Raw genomic sequence first — 28,000 nt, 5'->3', positions numbered from 1 at the left:
CGCCCAAAGCATCAATTCTCCAATCAAAAATAACATGCGAGATGGGGACAACCCCTTGGGTTGGGCTTAGCCTCGAACCCAGAGTCTGTTAACAATACAAACTAAATAAACAACAAAAACGCCACCACTCTCAAGTGAGAGTATACACAGGCTCTCTCTTCGGAGCTAATCCTTGCCTCAGGCATGCATACCGCCTCCCACCATCGGTCCGCGTCGCTCGTCAACAACAGAGGAGGGGGCGAAAGGGCCCACGATGCTGCCGCGCTACCGACGGCGGGACACAGCTAATAAGCATGAATGGGTTCGTCTGTTGCTCCGGGAAACCAGACTAAGGGTCGCCCCTGTCTTCCCACATTCTTGGCGAGTCTTGCCTGTCCGCCATGACAGGTGTCCGTCACGGCCCTTCTGGGAATGCGCTTTTGTTCACGAGGCACGGCGGGAAGCTGTGGGTGCCTTCCCGGCGATAGCCCACGTCGTAAGGGGAAGGAGGGGGGGGCTAGGGCTTTCACTTGGGCGCACAAACATACCACCGCATCGTGGTCTCGCCCCCCCCCCCCTCACGTGTTGAGTCCGAGGGAAAGAATGTTGTCTTCGCGGTAGCGCATAGCGTCGGCTGTGGTACGGCGCGCTCTGGATCGCTGACAGTTCCCTTGTCCTGGAATGTGCCCGGGAGGGCCGCCCCTGAAACCGCCACGCCAATTGGGGAGGATAAAGCCTGTTTCCCCGCGGCGGCGGCGGCGGGTCCGGTTGGGTCCAAGTGGGCTAAAACCACTTCGTTCTGGTTGTCACTCTCAACGAGCATGGCTGGGTAATTGATGATGCCTGTCATCTGGGTCTCCGTCTACGCCGCGCCGTCGAACGTGGATCCTCGTAGCACACACAAAGAATGTACCTCGTAGCACACACAAGGAATGTACCTCGTAGCACACACAAGGAATGTACCTCGTAGCACACAAGGAATGTCACACTCGCTCACCCTCCAGCAGAATGTTCTCCGAACATTTGAGTCCACGCAGCTCCCCTTGTCTTTCTGAATCGCCTCGCACAGTGCGTCCGACAAAACACTTTTCGCTGCACTCAACACCACTGCACAACACCATATGCCTCCGCTGTCATAACTGGCGTCTCCAGGGGCAGCACTGATCTTCTTTTACAGATAAACATGAAACTCAGCACCCAAGCCTCTCCTTTCTAGTCCAAACTGGACGAAATAAATTTACCACAGTTACAAAGGAGCTCCCACTTCTAGCACGATCACGGCACAGACAAAAATATAGATAACGAAAGGAAGTAGGGCAGGTTCTGCATGCGCTCCGCATGCTCTCCTGTGAAGGTGTTACTTAATGACAGAAAGGTTTAACTACCAACTCCGATAACTTAACACATAAGCACATAGCAATGTTATGAGCTGCGGCATTACACAATTCTAACCAGTTCACAACTCCGCTCTGTTTACGCCATTAGTCCGACTTAGCTTTCCGATTTCGCAGCGGATATCGGCCTTCATGAGTCATACTAAGTAAGTCTGTGCCCCTTTGTCTGCTTTGTGACTCGCGAGGGCTCGTGGCAGGAGCCTCTCCTGGCGTTATCTGCGCGGCAACCTCGCGCGCTTCTTCTTCTAGCAATGCATGAAGTAAATCCGGTGGCATTCCGGCCGTCACCTCGGGCGCCTGCCGAACAAATGCAGGAGAGGGCGTTTCTTGCGAACTATCTGCGCGCTCCGCTTCACTTCTGTCCCCATCAAAATCCGCGTTTTCCCTTTCCTCATTTCGTGAATACTGAACCGGTGCCGACTTGAGGCGATTTGCGTGTATCCTTATCAAACGCCGGTTCACGTCTCGGACTCTGAAGTTTACCGGAGAAAGCTTCTCGACAACCTCGCACGGTCCTCTCCACTTCGTCTGGAACTTACGAGCTAGCCCAATCTGCCTTTGGCAGTTTTCAATGTACACGCTGTCCCCCACATCAAACGGCGCGTCTCTAGCACTGCGATCGTGCACCTCCTTCCTGCGCTTCGCCGCTTTCTTTAAGGACTCCTTTGCGATGTCCCTCGCCACTTGCAAGCGCGATTCTAGCTCAACCTTATAGTCGTCCAGTGAAGCGTATGGGACACGACGGGGGCCCTCTGGCACTTCACTAGGCTGGTCCGGGTCTCGGCCGTAGAGAAGAAAGAATGGCGATTCGCCCGTGCTCTCGTGTGCTGCGGAATTGTAGGCAAACATTGCATACGGGAGCCACAAGTCCCAGTCCCGCTGGTCGCGCGAAACAAAATGCGACAGGAACCCGGCCACGGTTTGGTTCAGTCGCTCCACCGCGCCGTTGCAAGCCGGATGGTACGGTGTTGTCTGCTTCTTAGCGATCTTAAGCAGCTCGCAAACTCTCCTCATTAGCTGCGACACGAAGTTCGTTCCCCGATCTGTCAAGAGTTGCCTCGGGGGTCCATGTCGGAGCACGATCTGTTCGACAAATGCTCTTGCAACCGTGTCTGCCTTCTGATCTGGGAGTGCTACCGCTTCCGCGTATTTTGAAAGGTGATCGACAAATACTAAAATGTACTTGTTTCCGGAAGTGGTAGTGGGCAAGGGGCCCATTATGTCCATACCTGTCCGCTCGAAGGGAGCCGAAACCTCAGGGAACGGCTGAATTGGAGCTGGTCTTCGTCCCTTGGGTGTTTTTCTTTCGAGACAGGAATGACACTTCCCACAGTAGTCTCTAACATCCTGTCGCATGCCACTCCAAAAGTACAAACGCTCCACACGCCTGCGTGTCTTCGCTACGCCAAAATGACCGGCGCATGGCGCATCGTGAAACGCGCGAAGAACCCTTTCTGTCCACGACCGAGGTGTGACGACTCTCTCCCAAGCGGTTTTCTCTGGTCTCCCTTTCCTGGTTGGCCTCGTGCGCCGACACAGGGTGCCGTCTTTGCCAATGAAATACCCTAGCTGTTCGGGGTGAGACGGTGCGCCCTCTAAGCTTTCGATCATTCGCTTCAGGTCAGGATCTTTGCACTGCTCTGTGCGTAATTCGGCGGGGTCGACTACGGGGACAAACTCATCTATAGCTGCCACGGCAGCTGTGCGGCTGAGTGCATCAGCATTCAGATGTGTCTTTCCTGACTTGTGCTCAACTTCAAAGCAGTATTCCTGCAGGTGTAGATTCCATCTAGCGAGTCGCGAGCTAGGGTCCCTGACACTCATCACCCATTTCAGAGGATGGCAGTCTGTGACTAGCTTGAATTTGCGGCCGTAAAGGTAGCATCTGAAGTGCTTTACTGCCCAGACAACGGCGAGGCACTCCCTTTCCGTAGCTCCGTACTTTTGCTCTGTGGGGCTCAGCTGTCGGCTAGCAAAAGCAACGGGATGTTCTTTGCCCTCGATAACCTGAGATAGCACGGCACCAACTGCGAACTTTGACGCATCTGTGGCCATAACGAAGGGCAAACTAAAATCCGGGTGGCGCAACAGCGGTGCACTCATTAGCTTCCTTTTCAGGGCCCCAAAAGCATTCTCCGCGTTTTCGTCCCAGCGAAAGGCGACATTTTTGGCTGTTAAGGCGGTGAGCGGCTTAGCGAGCTTGGCGAACTCCTCTATGTGCCTTCGGTAGTAACCGATCAGGCCGGAAACTGCCGGACCTGGCGGACGCTAGTCGGGGATGGAAAATCCGAGACACACCTTAGTTTCTCAGGGTCCGGTCGCACGCCGTCAGCTGAAACAACGTGCCCGAGGTATTTCACCTCGTTTTTGAGGAATTGGCACTTAGAGGGCTTCAGCTAGAGACCCGCTGCTCTTAGTCGCACCAAAACCTGCTCAATATCGCGCAAATGGTTATCAAAACTGTCACTGTATATGATAATGTCATCCATATACACGAAGCACAGCCTCCCCAGAAGACCTGCCAGGATAACATCAGCGGTTCTCTGCCAGACAGCCGGGCTGTTGGCCAGACCCATCGGCATTCTTTTCCATTCATAGTGCCCTGAGGGCGTGTTGAATGCCGTTTTCTCGGCATCTGCCGGATCCATTGCTATCTGCCAGAATCCCGCCGCCATGTCCACTACCGTGAAGTACCTGGCAGAGCCCAGCTGAGAAAGCGTCTCCTGTATATTGGGGATGGGGTATGGATCGATGCGAGTTACGGCATTTAGTTTGCGGTAGTCCACTACCAATCGATACGAGCCATCTGGCTTTTCCACCAATAGTGCTGGTGCTCCCCAGGGTGACTTTGAGTGTTCGACAATGCCGCGATCAATCAGGTCCTGCACCTGCCGCTCCATCTCCTCACGTTGGGAGTAAGGAATCCTGTACGCACGCTGGTAAACGAGCGATGAAGTGCCGGTTTCTATCCTGTGCTTTATAACGCCACAGCAGCCCAAATCCAGGTTGGACGCAGCGAATACCTCCGAGTAGTCGTTCAGCAAACCAGCCAGAGCCTCCCTCTCCCTGGATTTTACGTGAGAAAGATCGAACGACACCTTTGGAGCAGCCGAAGGACTAGCATGCTCTACAGTTGCGAGTACCGTATCGGTGGGCTCACGTTGCTCTATCGCAGAGGTGAAGAAAGCCAATGTTTTGTTCTTGGGAAGGCTCAGTGGCTGCTGGCTACAGTTAACCACCCGTAGGGGCACTCTGTGGGCGTCATTAACTGTCACGAGGCACGCGGCTGCCTTCAGGCCATTGCTGAGAGAGTCGACCGGCTCAAGCACTCCCACGGCGCCGCTCTCTACATCTGAAGGCACAAACGCGTACAAAATGTGCTCCGACCAAGGAAGGACGACCGCCTCCTCGACCAGCCGGACGGCAACCCGCGAATATACCTTCTCCAATGATCCCACTGTTTGACGGGTGTCAATATCGGTAATGCGAATCTCAGCCCCTCTCCTGTTCAAAAACGGAACTTTTGAGCCGCCCGCATTAACCTCTTCCTCAGAGAATGAGACTACTACCTTCCCTTTTCTCAAAAAATCCTGCCCTAATATACCTGACACTCCGTTTTGCAGAGACACCGTGTCCGGGCATACGTAGCAGGGGTGCTCCAATGCAATTCCGCCGAGAGAGAAGTGTAACCGGTAGAGTCCACTTATGCCAAGAGGATCCCCCGTTATGCCTACAAATTTGGTTGCCATACCACCAGACGCTTCCAACACCTCGCGGTCCCCCTTCCTTCGAAGCGTGTTAAAACTGCTCTCCTTAAGCAATGTCACCTTTGACCCCGTATCTATCAACAATTCCATGCAACAACCATTTAACTTGCAACGCACAACAGGGCATGCCTCGTCGGCCACACAAACTACCACCACCTCATCATCCACTGCTCCCTCCCCACGCTCCTCAGGCTGGGGAGGACTAACTAGTTTTTTGTCTCGGTATCTGGAGCCCCGCTGTAGGCTTGCTTAGGGCGTGTCTCGCCTGCTTCTCTTTGTGGCTCCCCACGGCGCACGTTTTGGCAGAACCTGGCGATGTGTCCGCGACCCTGGCAAGCGAAGCATACGATTTCTTCAAAATCTCGCATACCGCGCCTGTAGCTTTGTGGCGGTCTCCGGTTTCCAGCGAATGAGCGCTGTTGAGCGCGCGCTTCAACCTGGCGTTCTACCTGCTGAGATAGCAGCTGTTCTAAGCGATCTAATCGCTCTGTCAAGAGAGCAACCTCAGGGTTGAGCACCGCTCTCTCTATGACGCGCACTCTCGCTGCGGCTGTCGTTAACGCCTCATTTCGTTCCTCATCCAATGCGGCCTCCACGGCTTGGTCGAAATTGCTCGGCTTGCGCGAGAGCACGAACCGGCGCACAGGGTCTTGCAGACCAGCCACGAACAAAGCGGTCATTTCCTCTTTAAGTATATCCTCCGCGTATTTCTTCTTTAGCTGGTCTCCTTCCTCCTCCCTGCTTAACGTATCGCGCGCTAAGCGCTGAAGCCGCGACGCAAACATTCGCACGTCCTCCCCTACCATCTGTACGGCGTCACGGAACCTCTGTACCCGCACGTGACGTGGTTCAGTGTCGAAATGCTCAAACGCGAGCTTCTTAAATTCCGCAAATGATTTTGTGGATTTTACTTTTTCGTCTCGCCATGCAAAATCATGAGCAGCTCCTGCCATCTTACACCTCGCCATTCCCAGCATTTGAGCATCGGACCATCCCCCCATTTTCCCAATCTCTTCTAGCATGGAAAAGAAATCGCAGATTGGAACCCCTGTCTTATCTCCCGTAAACGTCGGAATGACGCTTCCTAATGCCAGCATGCTTGCTCCGAGCGACGGCTGTGGAGTGGGAGCTCGCTCAGATAAAGACATTTTTTTTTCAAGCCCTCCGGTGCCTCAAGCCTCTCAAATGGGGGTAAAAGTCCCACAATCAGTCCCGTGATTCCCTTTTGATTACAATTTTGAAGTCATGAATGTCACAGCATTCAGAGGACATTTGCTTTTGAGACCCCACTTCTGACACCAGTGTGATGACCCCCATAATGCGCAGGTCCACACGGGACGGAGAGGCAAAGAGACACCGTATGGCTCAGTTTAAACAAACAGGTATATTCAATAATTACACATGAATAAGGTTATACATCAGAGGCTGGGGCGTCCGAGCTTACGTGCCGACGACTTCATGGGGGCGATGGAGTGGCTCCGGAGTTGGGCTCGAGCGGTTGCTGGCAGAAGCTGCACGCCGTCGGGCTTCGGCGCTGAAGGCCCTCTTGGCGAACGATGTCGTCCTCAGCTCAGACTGGACTGGACTGCATCCGTTTACATGTGCTTTTAAGCACTTGATTAACAAAGGACTAAGGGCGGTCATTTCCAGTGGCCCGCCCAAAGCATCAATTCTCCAATCAAAAATAACATGCGAGATGGGGACAACCCCTTGGGTTGGGCTTAGCCTCGAACCCAGAGTCTGTTAACAATACAAACTAAATAAACAACAAAAACGCCACCACTCTCTCTCAAGTGAGAGTATACACAGGCTCTCTCTTCGGAGCTAATCCTTGCCTCAGGCATGCATACCGCCTCCCACCATCGGTCCGCGTCGCTCGTCAACAACAGAGGAGGGGGCGAAAGGGCCCACGATGCTGCCGCGCTACCGACGGCGGGACACAGCTAATAAGCATGAATGGGTTCGTCTGTTGCTCCGGGAAACCAGACTAAGGGTCGCCCCTGTCTTCCCACATTCTTGGCGAGTCTTGCCTGTCCGCCATGACAGGTGTCCGTCACGGCCCTTCTGGGAATGCGCTTTTGTTCACGAGGCACGGCGGGAAGCTGTGGGTGCCTTCTCGGCGATAGCCCACGTCGTAAGGGGAAGGAGGGGGGGGCTAGGGCTTTCACTTGGGCGCACAAACATACCACCGCATCGTGGTCTCGCGCCCCCCCCCCCCTCACGTGTTGAGTCCGAGGGAAAGAATGTTGTCTTCGCGGTAGCGCATAGCGTCGGCTGTGGTACGGCGCGCTCTGGATCGCTGACAGTTCCCTTGTCCTGGAATGTGCCCGGGAGGGCCGCCCCTGAAACCGCCACGCCAATTGGGGAGGATAAAGCCTGTTTCCCCGCGGCGGCGGCGGCGGGTCCGGTTGGGTCCGGTTGGGCTTAAACCACTTCGTTCTGGTTGTCACTCTCAACGAGCATGGCTGGGTAATTGATGATGCCTGTCATCTGGGTCTCCGTCTACGCCGCGCCGTCGAACGTGGATCCTCGTAGCACACACAAAGAATGTACCTCGTAGCACACACAAGGAATGTACCTCGTAGCACACACAGGGAATGTACCTCGTAGCACACAAGGAATGTCACATTACTATGCTATGTCCCGCCACCAAATTTCCCGAAGCAATTCCGTTGAAGGACTTGAGCTCCACAGAAATAATTGATGCCCTTTTGTTAGTGTTCGCGAGAATAGGATTTCCGGCCGAAATCCAAGCCGATCAGGCGACGGTGTTTACAAGCGCCTTGACGACCACATTCCTAGAAAGATGCGGAATAAAACTGTTGCACAGCTCGGTGTATCATCCGTAGTCCAACAGTGTAGAGAAATGGCATTCGGTGCTGAAGCGGGTGCTACGCGCTCTTTGTTATGAGCATAAAGCAGACTGGGAGGATTGTCTGCCGGCCACACTTTTCGCTTTACGAACAGTCCCCCACGAAGCTACGGGGTTTACGCCAGCAGAACTCGTGTACGGAAGAGCTCTCCGCTCTCCCCTCCGAATGCCGAGAGAAATGTGGGAAGGGACAGGAGAGAACCAGACAGTGGTTGAGTACTTGCTTAAGCTACTGGACCGCCTTAACAACACGAGGGAATTAGTAAATCGAAATATGAAAGCTGCCCAGGAGGCCGCCAAGGTCTATTATGACAAAAACGCTCGCCTTCGAGGTTTCACCGCGGGCGATCGCGTGATGATCCTCCGGCCATCGAGAAAAAACAAGCTGGAAGTTCACTGGGATGGTCCAGTAGAAGTGTTGCAAAAACTTTCGGAGACGAATTACGCGCTAAGGGTTCAAGGCAGGGGAAAGCAGGTGAGAATCTATCATTGCAATCTGATGAAGCCGTTCGTGGAACGCAGCGGGATCGTCAATCTGGCTCTAAATGAACCAGAAGAGCTGGACAGCGAGAGTCAGGGTTGGAAGGGAGGTGCGGACGCTAGTGACAACGTGTAAAACATTCTGGCTCACTCCGTGAATGCAGATTACCTAAGCGGGACACAGTTCGACACGCTAAAGCAGTTGTTGAGCGAATTCGCTGACCTATTTAGCAGTCGCCCGGGAAAGACACACCTCCTGACACACGAAATCGAGCTCACCTCTGATGATCCGGTACGGTCGAAACCCTACAGGGTATCACAGCGGCAAAAAGAAATAATGGACGCGGAAATTCAGCGCATGTTGGAGTTAGGGGTTGTAGAGCCAGCGGAAAGTGACTATACCTCACCGCTAATTCTTGTTGAGGCCCCAGGGAAAGATCCTCGTCCCTGCGTGGATTATAGAAAGCTTAATGCGATTACCAGGGATCAGCTATACCCGATTCCCAACATAGAGGAAAGGATAGAAAGGGTGGGCGGCGTGAAATTCATTTCCACCCTCGATCTCTTACGGGAATATTGGCAAGTTCCCCTCTCAGAAAGCGCGAGCAGGTATGCCGCTTTCATCTCCCCAGCGGGCACCTTTCGACCCTTAATGCTTAGTTTTGGGTTGAAGAATGCCCCTACAGCTTCTCAAAACTCATAGACATCGTACTGAAGGACATGCAGTGCTTTGCACTCCCTTATTTAGACGATGTGGCAATTTTTTCGGAAACCTGGCAAAAGCATCTAGAACACCTAGAGACCGTGTTTTATAGTTTACTACAGGCTGGACTGACTCTGAAGGCAGAAAAGTGTAGATTTGGTTGCGCACAGGTGACGTACTTGGGCCACGTTGTATAGGCCAGGGAACTAGGAGCCCATCCGAGTTAAAGATTGCCCCGATCGCAGCATTTCCGCAACCACGGACGAAAACGGCCATTCGCTCATTTTTGGGATTAGTTGGGTACTACCAGCGATATAAACCTAACTACTCACAGCGGGCTAGTCCCTTAACTGACGCCTTGCGAAAGGGAGCACCTACTAACGTAAGTTGGGATAACCAAAAAGAAAACGCCTTCAAAAGCCTGAAGGAAGCACTCGTGTCCCGACCCTTGCTCAGGACCCCTGACTATGGGAAAGAGTTCATAGTCCAGTGTGATGCCAGTGATAGAGGACTGGGTGCTGTCTTAAGCCAAGTTGGCTACGACCATGAAGAACACCCAGTTCTGTACATCAGCCGCAAACTGACCAGTAGAGCGGAAGCGTACAGCGCTTCCGAAAAAGAGTGCGCGTGTTTAGTTTGGGCAGCGCAGAAGTTGTCGTGTTACCTGTACGGAGCAAAGTTTGTATTTGAGACTGACCATTGTCCTTTAACGTGGCTGCGACAGATGTCCCCCAAAAATGGTCGCTTGCTCAGATGGAGTCTGGCTCTCCAACAGTAGAATTTCTCGGTGCGTTATAAGAAGGGGAAACTGCACGGAAATGCTGATGGCTTGAGCAGACTTATGTAGGCGGGAGAACCAAGAGGAATCTCCTCCTGTGTGAGTGTTTTTTTTTACTTTGTTCCGAGTAATCCGGCTGTGGCAGTTTCAAAAGGAGATGTTTCGCGCTAAGTCGGCACAACATTAACCCAAATTTGAACACAATTTTTTTAAAGTGTATTGTCAATGGAAGAAGCCTGGTGACTCTTTGGCGAAGTCCGAGCGCTTGCGGGTAGGGCAGTGCTTTGCTGTTTGGAACGTCCCACCTGCGCTTTCCTTTGTTGGTGGTGCTTTGGGTTCTGCCTTGGGGGCGATGATATTGCAATCCAGGGGACCAACACGGACGCCATCTCATCTCTTCCTGCCCAGCGGTCGTCAACGCTGGACATTCGAGATTTTTCGGGCCGCGGAGGAGCTGTAAGGTTTCTGGCGACAGCCGGTGGTCTGATTCAGCTGCGTATTCGGCCAGCACACCTGCAACCGGGGTCACTGCACGGCGATAGGCATTTTGGTTCCCACGCTCGGTCCTCGCGAGGTTTATTGGATTCGAGACGGAGGATTCCACTGCCGTTTGAAAACAACATTGTTCGCGGAAGATCGTGCGGCCCGGAGCACCCCTTCAACTATGCCTGCTCGCCGGCGTCTCGCCTATTCGGACTTCCCGGAAGACGTGGCCGGCTGGAACGTGAGAACTGTCGTTCGGACGCGAAGACAACACTCTCTCTGGTGGGGGGGGGGGGGGGGGGCGATTGTCCAGCGGCACCCTCTTTCTCCGGCGAGGCATGTGACGGGGGAGTGTCCCTATGTGAAGTGCTGTGTGTGTGTGAGTACGACAGCGCAAGTTAGGCCACGCCCAACCTGGCGAAGACATTCTCGGACCTGGGGAATCCTGGGGACCGGACCCTTTTTAAACCGGACGACGAGTGCTGTGAGAAAGAATCCTCGACCATCCTCAGATCTTCTCAGATCCACCGACCTTCCCCCATCACCCTCCCATGGGTTCCAAAATCTTGTAAATAATTTAAAATAAACACCCTGTACAGTTTCCTTCATAACCAAGTCCGACATCGTCATTCGGAGAAGGGACCTGCGGCGCTGAGTCAGCTCACTCAAGGACCCCTCGTCCCCAACAACGGAGAGTCTTTACTGCCAATCGCCGGAAATGTGCATCGCGAGTGCTTCTTTCATATTGTCAATGTCCCAGTCAATCCAGTGGCGCCATACAGCGGCCGAACTCTTTTAGATGGGACTTGCCATGCCTTGCGCACTCGAGGGGCTAGAGGTTTCGTCTTCTTCCTCGCTCGAGCTCCCTGCTTGCTTGCGCGCCCAGCACGTATAATTAAACCTGGCTTTGAGTGCTTCGACCTTTTATTGGTGACATATTTGGTGGAGCAGCTGGGTGGGGTCCTATGTACTCTGACACTCTTGGCGCCTGTTCTCCACGCGTGGACTCAACACCAGCCCACAAGTCGAGCCGCCGTCTGCGAGGCCTACAACCGGAGTTCGGCCAATTGACAGCGCCGGCAAGGGCCATGACATTCACCGCGGCTAGCCAGACAACTCAGCACTCCGGGAATGCCCCGCCATTCGTCCTTCACGCACCTCGGTCGCCGCCACCGTTCCACGGGGACAGGTTCGAGGACATCGAAGACTGGTTGGCCAGCTTTGACCGAGTGGCGGCTTTCAATGAGTGGGACGGCGAGCGCAAGCTTCGCAACGTCTACTTTGCGCTGCAGGACTCGGTCAAAACGTGGTTTGAGAACCACGAAGCTTCCTTTACCACTTGCGAAGCTTTTCGTCGAGAGCTGCTAGCGACATTTACCAGCAGCGAAAGAAATGAGAAAGCTGAAATCGCCCTGCGCTCGAGAACACAGCAGCCGAATGAGAGCGCCGCGATGTTCATAGAGGACATGACGCAACTGTTCAATTGGGCCGACCCTGCTATGCCCGAAGCCCAAAGGGTACGCCACTTAATGCGTGGCGTAAAAGAGCAGCTGTTCTCCGGACTGGTCCGTGACCCGCCACGAACAGTGTCCGACTTCACCGAGGAGGCAACGGGTATCGAGCGCTATCTGCAGGAACGGGGCGCCCACTACGGACGTCAGGCTACTGTAGCAGCCGCTTCCCAGTACAAGCCTACGTCACTGCCCGCCGAGGAGCTTCGGGAGCTTGTAAGAAGCTTTGTGCGCGAGGAACTGGCGAAATTTCGCTTTGAAGCTCCACAGGTCCGCGTGGCTGCCGTAACGGACGTGGTCCGCGAAGACAGCCGACGAGTTGTGCAGCCACCCCCCGCTCCACACCCGGCGCCCTCCGTTATGACGTACAGCGAGGAGCTACGAAGTCCCGGGCCAGGGATGCGAGCCTTTTCCCCCGTCGCTCCTGTGCCATACCTGCAGAAGCCAATCGCAACAGTACCCTCCGTGCCGCAGGAGTTCAGACCCCCCGTGAGCGAAGCGCACGTTTGGCGTACTCCAAACAATCGGCCGCTTTGTTACCACTGCGGGGAGCCCGGCCACATCCTCCGCCACTGCCCCTACCGCAGAATGGGTTTAAGGGGGTTTTCACCTGACGCACCTCGACCACGCTATGATGAAATACCACGGGATATCGAACAGTACTTGGCTGATACCGTGCAATCTTCGACCTCTCAGCGCCGCCAGTTCCGATCGCCATTCCAAAGGCGGTTCTCTTCGCCCGGTCGCCTGTCATCCTCTGGCCACGTCGGGAAAACTGTAGACGGCGTCCTCCTGGGGTAGGGCTGTCGCTAATGGACCGAGTCAAGAGCCTCCACCCGACGATTCGCCGCGACGCTCCGACCGACGACGACCTGACCCGACGACCTCGACGACGCGCTGCGACCGATTGGTCTCCGCCGAAATTCCGGTATCCGCCGACAACCACGACGTTACCGCACTCGTGGATACCGGCGCCGATTTTTCTGTAATGAGCAGACGGTTAGCCACGGACTTGAGGAAGGTTCTGACATCTTGGTGTGGGCCGCAGATCCGGACAGCTGGTGGCCACGTGGTAACTCCGATCGATGTCTGCACTTCGCGAATCGAGATCCACGGTGTTACTTTGCTGGTTGCTTTGCTGTGTTACCCGAGTGCCCCAAAGACTCATACTCGGTTTGGATTTCCTTCAGGAGTACGGTGCCGTTATAAACCTCCAGGAGCTAATCGTGTCGTTTTCTACCCAAGGCCCTCTCGACGACGATACCGAGCCACGCAGGGCTAAGTTATGCGTCTGTGACGACCACGTGTTGATCCCGTCAAGAGCCAGCATGTTTGTTACCGTAGAGTGTGATAACAGCCCTAGCACTCGTGGCATCGCTGAAACCAACATCTCACTGCTCCTGGGTCGGCAAGTCTGTGTACTTGCGGTATTATTCAATTGAACAGTGGGCGAACCGAACTTTTAGTGACCAATTTTGGCTCTGAACCCCAGTGTTTGCCTGGCTAAACAGCTATAGCGTATCTCGAAGAACTTAGCGAATTTGCGGGACAACACGCGCTGTCCGAAATCCCGGCATCAGTGGATGCACCAACCACTCCCATAAGAAACGACGTGAACCCGAACATTCCGTCTAATCAGAAACGCTGCCTCGAGGGTATTATCAAATCTTTCCGCGACTGTTTGCCTCGACCTCCAAGGTTGGATAGACTCCGCTCACAAAACACCGCATTATAGTTGACGCAAACCGGCGACCGTTATGCCAACCGCCTTATCGAATCTCTTAGAAAGAACGGGATGCAATTCGCCGACAAATTTATGAAATGCTCCAAGACGACGTGATACAGCAGTCGCCTGTTGTTCTAGTGGCGAAGAAAGATGGAACCCTACAGTTATGTGTTGATTACAGACGTGTAAACAAAGTTACCACAAAAGACGTTTATCCTCTGCCACGCATTGATGACTCCCTGGACAGGCTATGCCACGCCACGTACTTCTCGTCATTAGATCTACGCAGTGGCTATTGGCAAATCGAAGTGGACGAACGCGACCGGGAAAAGACCGTCTTTATTACACCGGATGGTCTGTACGAATTCCGGGTGCTTCCTTTCGGCCTGTGCTCGGCTCCTGCTACCTTCCAGCGGATGATCGACACCGTGCTTGCCGATCTAAAATGGCAGTCCTGCCTAGTGTACCTAGATGACGTAGTCATCTTCTCCGCTACGTTCGAAGAGCACTTGAGGCGTCTGCGCGCTGTGTTCGTAGCAATTCGTTCGGCCGGTGTTTCCCTCAAGCCCGAAAAGTATCACTTCGCTTTCCAGGAGTTGCAGTTTCTCGGCCACATAGTCAGCGCTAAGGGAGTCAGCCCTGATCCCGATCAGACAGCCGCCGTCGCTGCTTTTTCCGTGCCAACCGATAAGCGAAGTGTGCACCGCTTTCTGGGTCTCAGCGCCTATTATCGGCGTTTTGTGCTGAACTTCTCCCAGATCGCTGAGCCCCTCACCCGGCTTACGAAACATGCCGAACCATTCCTCCGGGGTCAGGAGCAACAACAGGCCTTCGAAGACCTCCGAACTCGTCTCCAAAGTACGCCCATCCTTGGCCACTTCGATGAATCAGCCGACACTGAGCTGCACACCGACGCCAGCAACTTCGGCCTCGGTGCGATCCTTGTGCAGTGAGTGGCAGGATGGTATCGAACGTGCCATCACATACGCAAGCCGCACCTTGTCACGCTCGGAGGTGAACTATTCCACTACTGAAAAAGAATGCCTGGGAATTCTGTGGGCAGTGACCAAATTTCGCTCTTATTTATACTGCAGCCATTTTAGAGCCGTCAGTAAACACCATTCGCTTTGTTGGCTGGCGCACCACAAAGATTCCTCTGGGCGGCTTGCACGCTGGTGCATTCGCCTTCAAGAGTTCGATGTCACCATCGTTTATAAGTCCGGTAGGAAGCACAGTGATGCCGACTGTCTGTCTCGTGCTCCTATCGAGGACAACCGAGCTGATCCCGGCGACGATTCTACTTTTCTCGGCGCCATCTCCACGTTCGTCCTCAGTAAACACCAAAGGAACGACAGTGCACTACGGCCTCTCATTGAGTATCTTGAAGGAAGCGCTGCGTCGCCCCCGCGAATCTTCTCACGTGTCTTGTCATTCTGTTTACGCGATGGCGTTCTGTATAAGAAAAACTACAACCCGACGGAAGCTGCCTATCTGCTGATCATACTTGCGTCCTTGCGCGACGAAGTTCTGCAGGCGTGCCATGATGACCCATCTTCTGGTCACATGGGTTTTTCCCGCACTTTGGCGCGGATACGACAAAAGTACTACTGGCCCAAAGTTGTTGCAATTGTCCAGCGATACGTCAGAACTTGCCGTGAGTGCCAACGTCGCAAGACGCCGCCGACTGAACCAGCCGGACTACTGCAGCCTATTGATCCGCCACAAGTCCCCTTCCACCAAGTCGGCTTGGACTTACTCGGCCCATTTCCGGAGTCCTCGCTGAGCAACCGCTACATTGTGGTCGCCACCGACTACCCCAGCCGGTACTGTGAAAATAAAGCTCTCCCTCGTGATACCGCTGACGAAATTGCGAACTTTTCGTTCAAAATATTGTGCTTCGCCACGGTGCACCCATCATCGTTGTCACTGACAGGGGAACGGCGTTCACCTCGGCCTTTACGTAGGAGGTTATGCGCCTGAGCGGCACAAGTCACCCCAAAACAACAGCAATTACCACCCTCAAACGAACGGACGCACCGAACGGCTCAACAAGACGATCGCCCACATGATTTCTATGTACGGTATGTTGACGCACACTACCGCAACTGGGACGCCATACTCCCTTACGTCACATTTGCCTACAACACTGCTCTACAAGAAACGACAAGCTTCACTCCATTTCCTTTAGTGCATGGTCGCGAAGCCACGACCATGCGGGACGCCATGTTGCTTCCGACTAGTAGTACCTTATCTGTATGGGTGCTGCCTAATACGATCGTCACGCCGAGGCCGCCCGCCAACTCGCCCGACAACGCAGCCGGCACCAGCAAGCTTTCGATGCTCGCCGCTATAACCTCCGCCATTGAGCTGTTAGTTACCAGCCCGGCGAGCAAGTCTGGGTTTAGAGCCCAATCCGCATGCGTGGGCGCTCCGAAAAACTACTGCGCCAATATTTTGGCCCCTACGAGGTAGTCCGCCAAGTCAGTGAGGTGAAATATGAAGTTCTCCCCCAGGGAACAGTTCGTTCCTCTAAACGGCCGACCCCCGAAGTCGTCCATGTCGCACGGATGAAGCCGTACCACGCCCGCTAGCGCTTCAGGCGTGTCTACACCAGCCGCCGGTCACATGCGCCGTCCCTCGTCTTCGGGCTTCTCATTGTTGCGGCGCCGAGTTGTTGCCCTTCAGAGAGGGGGAGTAATGCCACAGTCCCAGTCAATCCAGTGGCGCCATACCGCGGCCGAACTGTTTTAGATAGGACTTGCCATGCCTTGCGCACTCGAGGGGCTAGAGGTTTCGTCTTCTTCCTCGCTCGAGCTCTCTGCTGGCTCGCACGCCCAGCAGGTCTAATTAAACCTGGTCTTTAGTGCTTCAACCGTTTATCGGTGACAGTGTATATGGTCAGGCCAGCCGTATTGACGCCCAAACGATCGTGCAGCTATTGCTCAGTCTGGAGGGAGGCTGGAAGATGGAGGGGGGCATGCTGGGTGCAGCGAATGACCCGGACGCGTCCGACGCTTACGCCATCGTGCAAACATCATCGCCTTTAGAAACGCTGCTGCTGGGGTCCGTGCCTCATGCAAAGATTAAGAGGCGTGCACTGACCCGTCTTCGTCGGATGGGTGCATAATTCTGGTCACCATGCGGCTGCCGACCTGTTTCGCTCAGCCGAGAAAGGCGTACTCGTGGGTGAGCTAGTGCCAGAGTGTGGCTGCTGTCACAAACGTGGGCACGAGGAGGGCGCTCACTGAAAGAAAACACAGATGGTACCGCAACGAACGTGAACTGTTCCTAGTGGCTGTAAGACCGAATGCGAAGCCAACATAAATCATGAAAAAATATTATAGGCGATGAGGTAGCGTTGGAGTATCCCGAAAATTCTGGCATACTGTCCAATGGCTGTGCATGCATAAAGGTTACAATTTTGGGCTCTGTGGATTTTTTAATGTGCGTAGTGCGGAGCACCCGTTACCAGGTGCGTTAAATCTCACTTTTTTTTGCCAAAATTGAGCCCTGAGGACTATACACCGGGAGCGGGTGTATGCCGGATATTACGACAGACACGGAAGGGATTACGTCTTTATTGAAACTTAAAGCAGCTGGCTTCAATAAAAAAAGCGGTATAATATATTATTTATTCTGAACTCTAAGGAACATGGAGTGCCTTTCAGCTAGTCCCGTGGCGGCTTGCCGCTCTGCCTTTAGCGGAGTGATACGTAAATCAGAGAGTCAACCCGTATTTTTATTTCCGTGGGTCTAATTTGCCGGTGTGTGGTCTGCGACTAAAACTATTTATTCACAGAAACCCAAAAAGTAAACAAAAGCGAAAGTGGTTGAAAGGCACTACACAAGTTGGTTTACTCCTCGTACACCTTCACCGTTGAGTTCAAAAAAAGGCGGGAGCCGGGACGTTTAATTCAATTTAAATTACGGAAGATGGCCGCAGAGAACAATAATTTAGTTTCTAAGCATGCTCGCAACATTTAGATCGTGTTCCCGCCGTCAAAACAGGAGTTCAGATTCCTCTTTAGTGCACCTTTAAGCACTAGCTGGATCCAAAAGACACCGGTGAAACCAGCACAATGCGGAAGCGGCATATCGATAACAAACAATACTAAACACCACAAAAGCGAAGAGACCGAACACGGCAAAACAGGCCGCTAATAGTTTTCCACAAACTGGCCTAACATCTACACGTGGCATTTAAAAACGCATTCATTCCGTTACAAACGAGTTCTGTGCCTGCTATCATCGGCCATCTGACAGATATGTCGCTTCTTTTATCTGTCTCCGTGTTGCAGGTCCGACATCGGGAGTGACTCAGTACCTCTCACCCAAGTTGGACATCGATGGGTCCTACATCGACATTGCTCCTAACAGCACCCTGCGCATTACGTGCTACGGGAGGCACCCGGTGGCCTGGGCGCTGCCGCCCCTCGGGGTAAGTCGTCGAAATCTGCACCTCTCCATGTTCGTTGCTCATTATTGTGGCCTTCCAATCATTGCGAGGGCTAACTCTGAAAATCGCAGAGCATTTAGAGTGGGCTGAGACAGGAGGGAGCCTATACAGGTCGCAAAGATAACGCTTGCTGCCAGAGTAGCGGGCAACACGATAGTGTCTGTTGCTCTCATACAGCTTTGTGCTAATATTTCTGTGGCCACGCGCAATTTTCTCGTGACATAACTCCTCTTTTCAGGCCTTTTTTTTTTCCTGTTTCCTTTTTCTTGTCCCCCAACGCTCTTTCTCTTTTTATTTCTGGGCGCGGCGAAGTTTCTCACCCCAATAATAGACTAGCCTGTGCCGGTAACAATGGATGCCCTGAAAGCTTTCGGCTTACGAGGTAACATACACCTAGTGGCTACACTGGATTCATGTGACCATCGCGTTCGCTCCAAGTTTTATAACAACCAGAAATGATCATGGCGATCACTCTTTCATGCTTGACACTCTTATCTTTGTGTGCATCTTTGTGCCTTGCATACGCCGCGGCCTCGCCAACAGGGCATTTTTGCTTTATCACGTGAGAGAGTTTGAGTAATTCTCGTCCTGGACTGCATCTGCATTTTTTTCGTGGTGCGAATATGCCTGATAGATACAAAGTCTGACAGCAGCCGCTTGTTTGTGAGGTGCGGACATTTTGCTATGATGTCCCAATAGTTTAGCCATGACTAAAGAGTACTTTTTCGGCGCAAACATACAGTATTGCTCATCTGCAATGCAGTTGTAACCGGTGACGCCGTGGTTAGATTGTATTTTCTTTTCCAGGTCGCGTGTGTTGGGCAGATCGATTCTTTCAGCGCATTTAGAGGCAGTTGACTTCTTGACAAGCCGGGCATGTGCTCGGCTTTTATGGGGCTATTATTTTTTCTTTCATTTTTGTCATCTTGTGGCTCAGTACAGACCGTGTTTCGGTATTTCGAGGATCTCTGCTAGCCTGGTGTCGTAGTTTGGGTCAAGGGTTCAGCTCGAGAGGCCAAAAAAACAGAGAAACAAATCAACTTGTGGTTGCGAAACAAGGACCTGCATGTGCGCTATATGTGTGCTCAAGTCAATCCTCTCTAATTCTGCATGGCACCAAAAGTATATTTCTGTTAGGCCTTATGGAACAATACGTAATTAAACGTGAATGCATCACTGACCTTTCACTTACTATCCGAGATTTGAATTATCAGACCACGTCCAGTATATTGGAGCGCTGTTTCTAATGCGCACAGTTCCTTCCATAATACCCCTGTCACACGGGCACTTTCGATCCTCATTGAGCTCGATTTGCATCGAGATTTTCGAGCACGCTCGAAACGTCCGGTGCTACACGGCATTTTCAATGCTCATTGAGAAGTTTCCCTCATGTGTGTTAGGTGGCGCCAAATGTTCCGCCGACAGCCATAACAAGGCGATGTCCGGCAACACTGTGCAGTCGGGGGCAGCGGCAGCCAAATCCGTAGCCAAATCGGTACATTGCGTATCTGCGCCAGGTTTTTGGTTTTTGTGGCGCACCTCTGCTGCTGTGCGATGCAACCCAAGGGCCCACAACGCCTCCGCGATTTCTGCATAGACTGCGGCGTTTCTCTTCTGTCGCCGCAAATCATTTAGGCGGTCCTGCCAGCAGTCGATGAGAGCGGCTGTCTCGTGCTCGCTCCACAGTTTCCGCGCCGACGAGCAGGAGGACGCCATCTTTGTTTACACTGAGGGCGAAGCTTGGAGCGTGGTGTAGAGATTATTTTCATATGCTTGCATATAAGAAGGCATAGTACCTGAAAAATGTTCTGTATTACATTTTAATCAATCACAACAACAATTGTGGTTTGGTTTTGTTAACTTGTGTTTATTTTTATAGCTTAATGAGAGCGAGAGTTCTCGATTGTGCTTGGAACCTCAAGCACTCTTGAGGAATCGGCATCGAGTCAAGCAGGATCGAGCTCGATTGCGCTTGAAAGTGGCCGTGTGACAACCGTCGATGTGCATTGAGTTCGATGAGCATTGACTCAATGAGGATCGAAAGTGCCCGTGTGACAAGGGTATTAATGTCAGATAGAATCTCGAAAAATAGTTCTCTCCAGATACTTTTTCCTTGCTTTTATATGATTCTTCTGTTGCAGAGATCCCAAACTATTTTCAGTTCATGCTTTCTTCAATTCTAGGATAACGTCTCTCTGCGTTCCTCTGTCAGCGAAGTAATGCTGGAAAGCCTACGCTCGTTCATGAGTGTCTTCGAGCTGAATACTACTGACGTCATGGACCAGGGCCGCTATACATGCTGCTTCAGCGAAACCACTGATCTCACACACACTGCCAACGCCACGTCAATTTATGTCTTTGTCAATGGTAGGTCCTCTTACCATTATGTGCATGAGTGCTCCGGCACTTCATTTCGGAGGCTGCCACGTAGGAGATGTACATGCCTAATCCGAGCCGTTATAATAGACACAGACGGACTGCGCAGTTCAAAAAAATTAATATAGATTAGCTCAGCTAATCCAGGATATACAAAGCGAACGCGAGATTGAGGTCTCCACTGACCCACGGAGCCGGTTGTGCGCATTTCCTTTCGTGAAATTGAACGGCTTTTGCAAAGTAGTCAACGGCAATGAACTCTATGAACGCCGTCGGCTCACTTGCTTTGTTTTGTTTTTGAGGAAAGTAAATGGCACAGTAACCGTCTCACTTATCTCGGTGGATACCCGTACGGCACTGTAAGGGAAGGAATAAAGGAAGGAGATAAAGAAGAAAGAGAAAACTGAAAATTGAAAGTTCGATATTTAGGAAAGGCGCGGCGCTGAGCAGCGGTGGAACATCTGTGGCTCGGTGCTAATATTGGTGCATGCGCAGTTGTGACTAGGGAGCGAGAGAGAGAGAGAAAGAGTCGGCGGCGGCCACCTGCGCCGTGCGTGGCGTCCCTCGTGCTCCGACATACCGAGGCGAGGCGCTGTGTTGGCTAGCGTAGTGAAGCATTTCGCTTCAGAAATAAAAGACCAAGCACAAGGAGAGGAAATGCTTGCTCTAAAGTATTTATCTGATCGAGCAAAAAGGCTTATAAATTGTTTGATTTGAAGTCAGTATCATTTGACCACAGAATGTTCATGGTATTATTATTATTATTAAAATCTAAAGCCAGTGTGTGTGCGTGCGTCTGTTCGTGTGTGTGTGACGGGTGTTTGTGCGTGTGTTGCATATTTCCAGGCTTTATTTATTTTTTCGCTTTGTTGCCATGACCGAAGCTTACGACTAGAGGTTGTATATAGTCCAATAACCAACCTGACTTTCTCGTCACTGACGCAGACGACTACTACCTGTTCCAGCCGCAGAAGCAGATGGACCAGCTCGTATACGTGACGATGCGCCATGACGAGCTGTCGGTGGTGCCCTGCCTACCAACCCACTCCGGCGCCAAGGTGCATCTCTGGAAAGACTTGGGCCAGGGCGAGATGGAGGAGGTGCTGCTGTTAACCGACGACGTCGAGTTCGACCCCATGCGCGGATTCATCATATACTATCCGCACAGCTACTTCTCCGGACACTTCGTGTGTAACGGCTCGGTGCCTGGCCGCGTTTACAAGTACGCCTCCATGGCCATGGACTTCGTCTACTTGCGTGAGTGCGCGTGCTTTCCTTCTAGACGCCAGGAGTTGTCTTTTCCTTGCTTCTGTTAACCTTGTACAAGTGGCTCTAAATACTGTAGACAGCGATAGCGTGAGATGATGACGAGGGTGTAATAGCATCGGCCACACCGTCTGAGCGTATGTCAAGGAGCATGTGCGTGATCTCTATGCCAACAAAAGCACGAATCTCCCTGAGAGGCACCAACAGTGGTACCCGGCACGCCTTAATTTTACAGCGACAGCTGTTAGGCACCCGTCCCTGGCTTTCTAGCCGGCGTCGCCGTCGTCGGCTTAAAGCGCACCCACCGGCTGCGCCGTTCAACATTGGTCGCATAAGCCTACTGGCGGCTCTATTTTGAAGAGCCGCGAGCCAAGGCAGTGGTGCATCACTTGACCACCATACCAGTGGTCACGTGACTAATAGCCTGAGCAGCAATCGCTGAATCTTATGTTAAGTAGTTGTAAGTTTTTTCAGTACCTGTTTTTCATTAATTGCTACTGCTGCGAAAACAATAAAAGTGACTAGAAATCAGCATCGGTAGTTCCCGATTCAAAGGCCGGCGCCCAAGCAGCACGCCAATAAAGGCCGACCGATGGCTTATATTGGCGAGAATTGGCGCGAATATCAGTCCTTCATTGGCGTTTAGACAAATCGCAACTCTTCAGTCATGGCCCATAATTCCCGCCAAGAATAGGCTGATGTTCAGCCAAACTGACTGCCAACAATTGCCCTAAAGTCCCTGCCAGTGCATGGCCCAGTATGCACGAATAGTGGTTTTTCAGTTATAGGCATATCGTGGCTGGCTGAAGGCATTTCCAACATGGCAAACCACTAGTATTTCTAACAACACCAGTGGGGAATTACCGCATGCAATTAGAGGCCCTGTTGTGTTTTTATACCGTGGGGCCTTTTGCTTTGCAGTGTGATTTGTTGTAACTCATGAAACTTTCAAGTAATACTGGAATCTGTTTTGGTGCAGTGTGTCACTTCACAACAATTAAGTGATTCTAACAGTTCTACCGGATATATTTTATTGAAGCACCATTTATTATCAAATTTGCTTCCGTTCTGACTATTCAGGTTGGGCTACGCAGCTGCTGGCAAACTGATGTGGCATGGCTAAGACATCGTAAAGTGATTCGTGGCGCTGTCCTCCATTGAACTGCTTAGTCGCATCAAAACTACTCATGACACTTGATTTCAACAGAACTTTTGCAGTGTCCTGAAACAAATTCCTCGTCCAGCTTTTGCACGATGTCCTCGCAATACGTTGAAGCTGTAAAAAGATGTACATTGTGATTATCAGCATAACTATGACCGCAGCAGGAAAATGTGAATATAATTAACACAATGAACATTGTGGCACACAGTACGCGAGAAGATACTCGCAAAACATTTCTATGAAACTATTTGTAAATGATGCTTAAGAACTACCACCACATTGATTGCAAATTGCGTAATCGAACTTATCATATTTGCCTTGTACTCAATGGCTGATTTCTAGTCTTAAAGGACTACAGACACCAAAATTTTTGCTTGCGTGTTTTCTTCTTTCTAACGACACGTTAGACATTCGCATGCATGAAACACTCTGTTGAATTCGCATACAACCGCTAAATAATATGCTGTTGAATTTCTCCTTGACGCTGTTTTGGTTTCATCTACCGATTAAGGGCTGTGACGTCACGCTGATGTTTTGGTCACGTGATCTACTAGATAAAAAAAGTGTAATATAATCACTGACAAATCATTTCTGTTATTCCAGGTCTTGGATGAGGCTGGATTAAATGTCTTAGGGAATTAAAACTACATATCATAGTTTATATTAGTTTTCTTTGTGGATCGCGTGACCGAAACATGAACTTGACGTTACAGTCATCGGTCGATGAAACCGAAACAAATGTATAATAGTCATGCATGTGTATGAGAATAACCACCTTGGAGGCAACGATTAGATAAACAAAAACCAATCACAAAGAAAAAAATGACGTTCACAGGCACAGCACTGTTCCAATGATTTTCAGAGTACTCTATTTTGACATCACATGGAAGCTTGTATGACAGGCTTAACGGAATATGTGCTTATTATGCATAAAAATCAAGCTTACAGCTTTAGCTGCGCAATGAACAGTACGAGTATAATAACGAAAACATCTGGTTACCTCGAAACTTTCTTCGACAAAGTCTTTTTCATTTATTGCTGTGAGACAAAAAAAGAATGAATGCTCCAGTAAAATGGCCGTTCGATAAGCTTGGCACCTGCTGTCGTTCCACAGCGCCTCAGGTTTCTGCAAAGAAAATTTTGTTTAATGCATACAATTCTGCAGCATGCAAATACGTACATCGGCGGTATCTATATTGTTATGAGAGGCAGTGTATCGGAAACAAAATCGTTGCATTGTATCTAAGTTCTCTGAAGGAGTCAGGCACCTGCCTGCCTTTTGAGCCAGGAACAAAAAGGGCTCAGAAAATGCAAAACAAACCGCGGCTGCTGCGTTTTTATGGAGGCAAAACGCTAAGGCGCCCGTGTGCTGTGCGATTTCAGTGCACGTTAAAGATCCCCAGGTGGTCGAAATTATGGCGGAGCCCTCCACTACGGCACCTCTTCCTTCCTTTCTTCTTTCACTCCCTCCTTTATCCCTTCCCTTACGTCGCGGTTCAGGTGTCCAACGATATATGAGACAGATACTGCGCCATTTCCTTTCCCAGAAAACCAGTTAATATTATTATAGCTTGGCAATGCAGGAACAGTTCGCACATGCAATATGTAAACTTTAAAGCATTACGCATTCCGAAATAGGCCAGGGCATTTATTTTTTTATTACGCAGTTTCTTACCTGTGAAAGTACGCAAATATTTACAGGAGATGTATGGCACAATCCATAATGACTCCTTCAGTACGTGAAATCGACCATTTTTGTCCAACGCACCGATGCACTGTGACCTGAATGCGTATCGTCAAAGCAATTTTAAGGACAGCTGCATCTATGCAAAAATTACGGCGGCAAGAGAAAAGCGCGGCGCCGTCTTCACGTCGTCCGGATCGGCGGCTGCGAGGGCACCGGGCTCGTCGCCTTCGCGGGAGTTTCGCGTACGAACTCAATTGTAGCTAACTAGAAAGAGCAAACTGGTGGCTGCCGATAAAGCACTGAAGCAAGAACGAGTGCCTAGAAATGATATAGTAATGCTGTAAATTCTAGAAAACTCAGTCTAGAGAAGCTGCGCATTTTCCGTTCTCAACTCGTCCGCGCGGTGTTGTGACGGCCGGGCAAGGCCTAAATTGTATTAATGGTAACAGTGCGGCGAGCGTCTCTCGCGCGCCTGTGCCTACAAAGTGCGCAAAGTGCGACAGAATTTATCATTTATTCACTAGCGAAGGAGCATACTACTCACCGGTACTGCTTATTTATGTTTTCCAGCTTCTGCCGAACTTGTTTCGGAGTATAAGGGCTTTCACCCGCGGGCAGGCCCGTATTCAGTGCTTCCGCCATAACGCGGTATATGCGCGAATTGCGCGTATTTGTACGCAGTGCGCTCGAATTGTCCTCCCAAATGCGTATTAAGGCCTGTGTGGTAGCCTCAGACCAGTTAATACGCTTTTGGGAGGACGTTTCGCAGGAGTGCGAGCAACTTGTGTCGGACATGGGGGCCGCCATTTTGTCAGTTAGTAGGCCTGACTGAGATGGCCAACCTCAGTTTGCGGTAACCATGGTTGGCAAAGTCACTACAGTTAGGTTTATCGTGTGAATGTCCGTAACTGCGGGTTGCCTTAACCGCAGTCAAGCGTAACCATGGTTAGGCTGCACGTGTGACAAGGGTATAGAGAAAAGTGCTCGGTCGCTACAAAAGGCCACTATGAGACTTGAAAGAACGGGGTCGGGGAGGTGAAACTAGCGACAGGATTCCGGAATGCTTGGAGGATGCGTCATAAGCAGTTGACAAGACGATAAGAGGAAAAGAAATACTACGTGAAGGTGTCTACTACTGCCTGAGTGCAAAAGGAACTGCAGGAATGAACAACCAGCCTCATGTTCAGCGCTGGGAATTTCGGAAGCAAGAAAGTTGGAACTTGGTCATCGATTACACCAAAAAAGGCTCCAAATACTAGCGTAATGCTTGCACTCATGTGCTGTAGCCTCTTTGGTTCAAGATGTTGATAAAAGTCTTTCTATGAAAATAAAAAAATTGTGCAACAATAACTGTAAATAGTGTGCACAATTTCTGTGGGAGTGTTTCACATATGACACATAAGTTAATAAAAGTTGGATAACACACGTCCAAGCAGCACAAATAACCAATACAATGGTTTGCTAGCACACAGAGGAATCCTGTACATTTTATGTACAACAAGGTAGACAGGCCGGTTTCAGCAATGGCCATGCGGCCTTCCCGCACGTGTTTGGGGTAGCCAAGATAAAGCAGAGAAACGAGTGCAATTGCGAGTGGTAACGGCTTCCGATGCTTTTATTAAATAAAGTCGATATTTAAAAGCAAGAACATATGCAAGAGCCACAAGTAAAAAATACTCAAACTCCGAGTAAGATGACAACAACAGTTTGCAACCATAAAAAAGCTATTCACGTTAGCTTCACGGCTGGAGAAGGCAGATGCTTTTTCTCTTTTTTTTTTTAAATCTAAGTTATACTTCTTTCGTGTCACCAGCCTCTTCACGCAGTTTATGTACAGCAAGTGAACATGTCGCTGTTCATTTTCGATAAAACCTCAATCTCGCTTTAATCACACCATCTATTTGATCGCAATGGGTGTTTCACATTAGATTAAAAAAGATTCAAAAATATGCAGTGTAGTAGTTACGCGAAACCAACGACGTCTTGTTTTTCGTCATGTGGCACTCCTCAGAGAAATTTTTAAATTTCACTTAAATAATTAGCTAAGATTAATCATGAAAAACTTAATATTAACTTTAGGGACACGTGCCTTTCCTTAAGCTGTTGAGGGGGTTACGAAAAACCCGATCCGGTTTATTGGTAGCCAGGTATTTTCGACGTGGTCTTTTTTATAGCATTTCAAGCCCGCGAAACATGAAAAAAAAGAACACGTGATAGAGAACTTCGGCACCGCATTATAGCACTAATAAGCGTGTTCTGAATTAAAGATGCGCATGCGCTCACCGCCTTGAACTGGCGGCCCCGGTCTCAACATAGTCTTAAAAGAGCGTTAGCGCATTCTTCGTGAACATGGCAAGCTCGTGGCGTGATCTGCTATATATGTGATAAGCGGGTCACAGACCGCCATTTCAGACGGTCCTTTTTCTGAGGCATCGCGCAGACAAAACAAAAAATGTAAAACAGCAGTGAAGTCGCATATTTCAATGTAGCCTCTTTTTTATTTTTGTGAATTTGCAGCCTGGCAAAATGAGCAGCGGCTGCTCACTTGGGCATGGCTGAAGCGCACGTGGAGCTTCTTCACATAACGTCCGTTCGTTCAGTATCGTAGCGCATGAGCACGGTCACGTGATTTATATTTTGCGGACATTAAGAGCATGAAAAATGACACGTAGGAGGCATTGCTACAAAAATAAATTGATTGGGTCTTTCTTAACCGCCTGTACACTTTATGGAAAGCACGTCACTCAGAAGAGAATATTTGAGCCTTCGCATAATGAACCGAAGCTAACTAACCGATTAATAGGAAATTAAAAAGTGGTGTTAGCAGACCCACATGACTGAAAAAAGTAGGTCGTTGTTTTGAGGTACCTCCGGTACGCCATTGATCTTTAAAACCTTGGTTAAAGTTACGTCAAACACCATGTATGTCGAAGGATTAGAAGCAAGCAATGGCTATTTGTCCAGCCTGTTAAATGGCTTTGCCAATCATGGGGAAACATTGCAAAACGAGGGTCATTGTTGACTATGTAAAGGAGTGGCAGTGCTAACATGGGTGACACAGTGGATAGCTAGGGCCACTATGGGGAATGTAACTCAGTGGCACTGCCAACATGGGGGAACGAGTGGTCAGTAGGGGCCATTGTTGGCACTGTGACGCAGCGGCACAGTCTGTATTGGGAGAGCAGAGGTCAAGTAGGGCCATTATTCGTTCCGTCAGATAGTGGCCTTGCCAATGTTGGGGACACTTAGGGCAGGTAGGGCCATCATTGAACTTGTAAGACAGTGGCACTGCCTATATTGGGAGCACAGTGGAGACTATGGTCCTTTGTAGGACCCACCTTTGCCAGCAGATTTCCAATA

The 28,000-nt window shown here is 50.8% G+C and overlaps 1 protein-coding gene across 1 annotated transcript in view; it reads left to right on the top strand.

Annotated features, from left to right (window-relative positions):
- Positions 1–28,000, top strand: part of LOC144104923 (vascular endothelial growth factor receptor 1-like) — a 146,706-nt gene that overhangs the window by 43,840 nt on the left and 74,866 nt on the right. Inside the window, 3 exon segments of the mRNA XM_077638153.1 lie at positions 17,992–18,131; positions 20,333–20,516; positions 21,471–21,782. Coding sequence (XP_077494279.1) covers positions 17,992–18,131; positions 20,333–20,516; positions 21,471–21,782 — 636 coding nt within the window.

Source organism: Amblyomma americanum, chromosome 9 (genome assembly GCF_052857255.1).
Source record: "Amblyomma americanum isolate KBUSLIRL-KWMA chromosome 9, ASM5285725v1, whole genome shotgun sequence".
Lineage (NCBI taxonomy): Eukaryota > Metazoa > Arthropoda > Arachnida > Ixodida > Ixodidae > Amblyomma > Amblyomma americanum.
The sequence above is the reverse complement of the archived record's forward strand: the minus strand, read 5'-3'. Positions and strand labels throughout refer to the sequence as shown.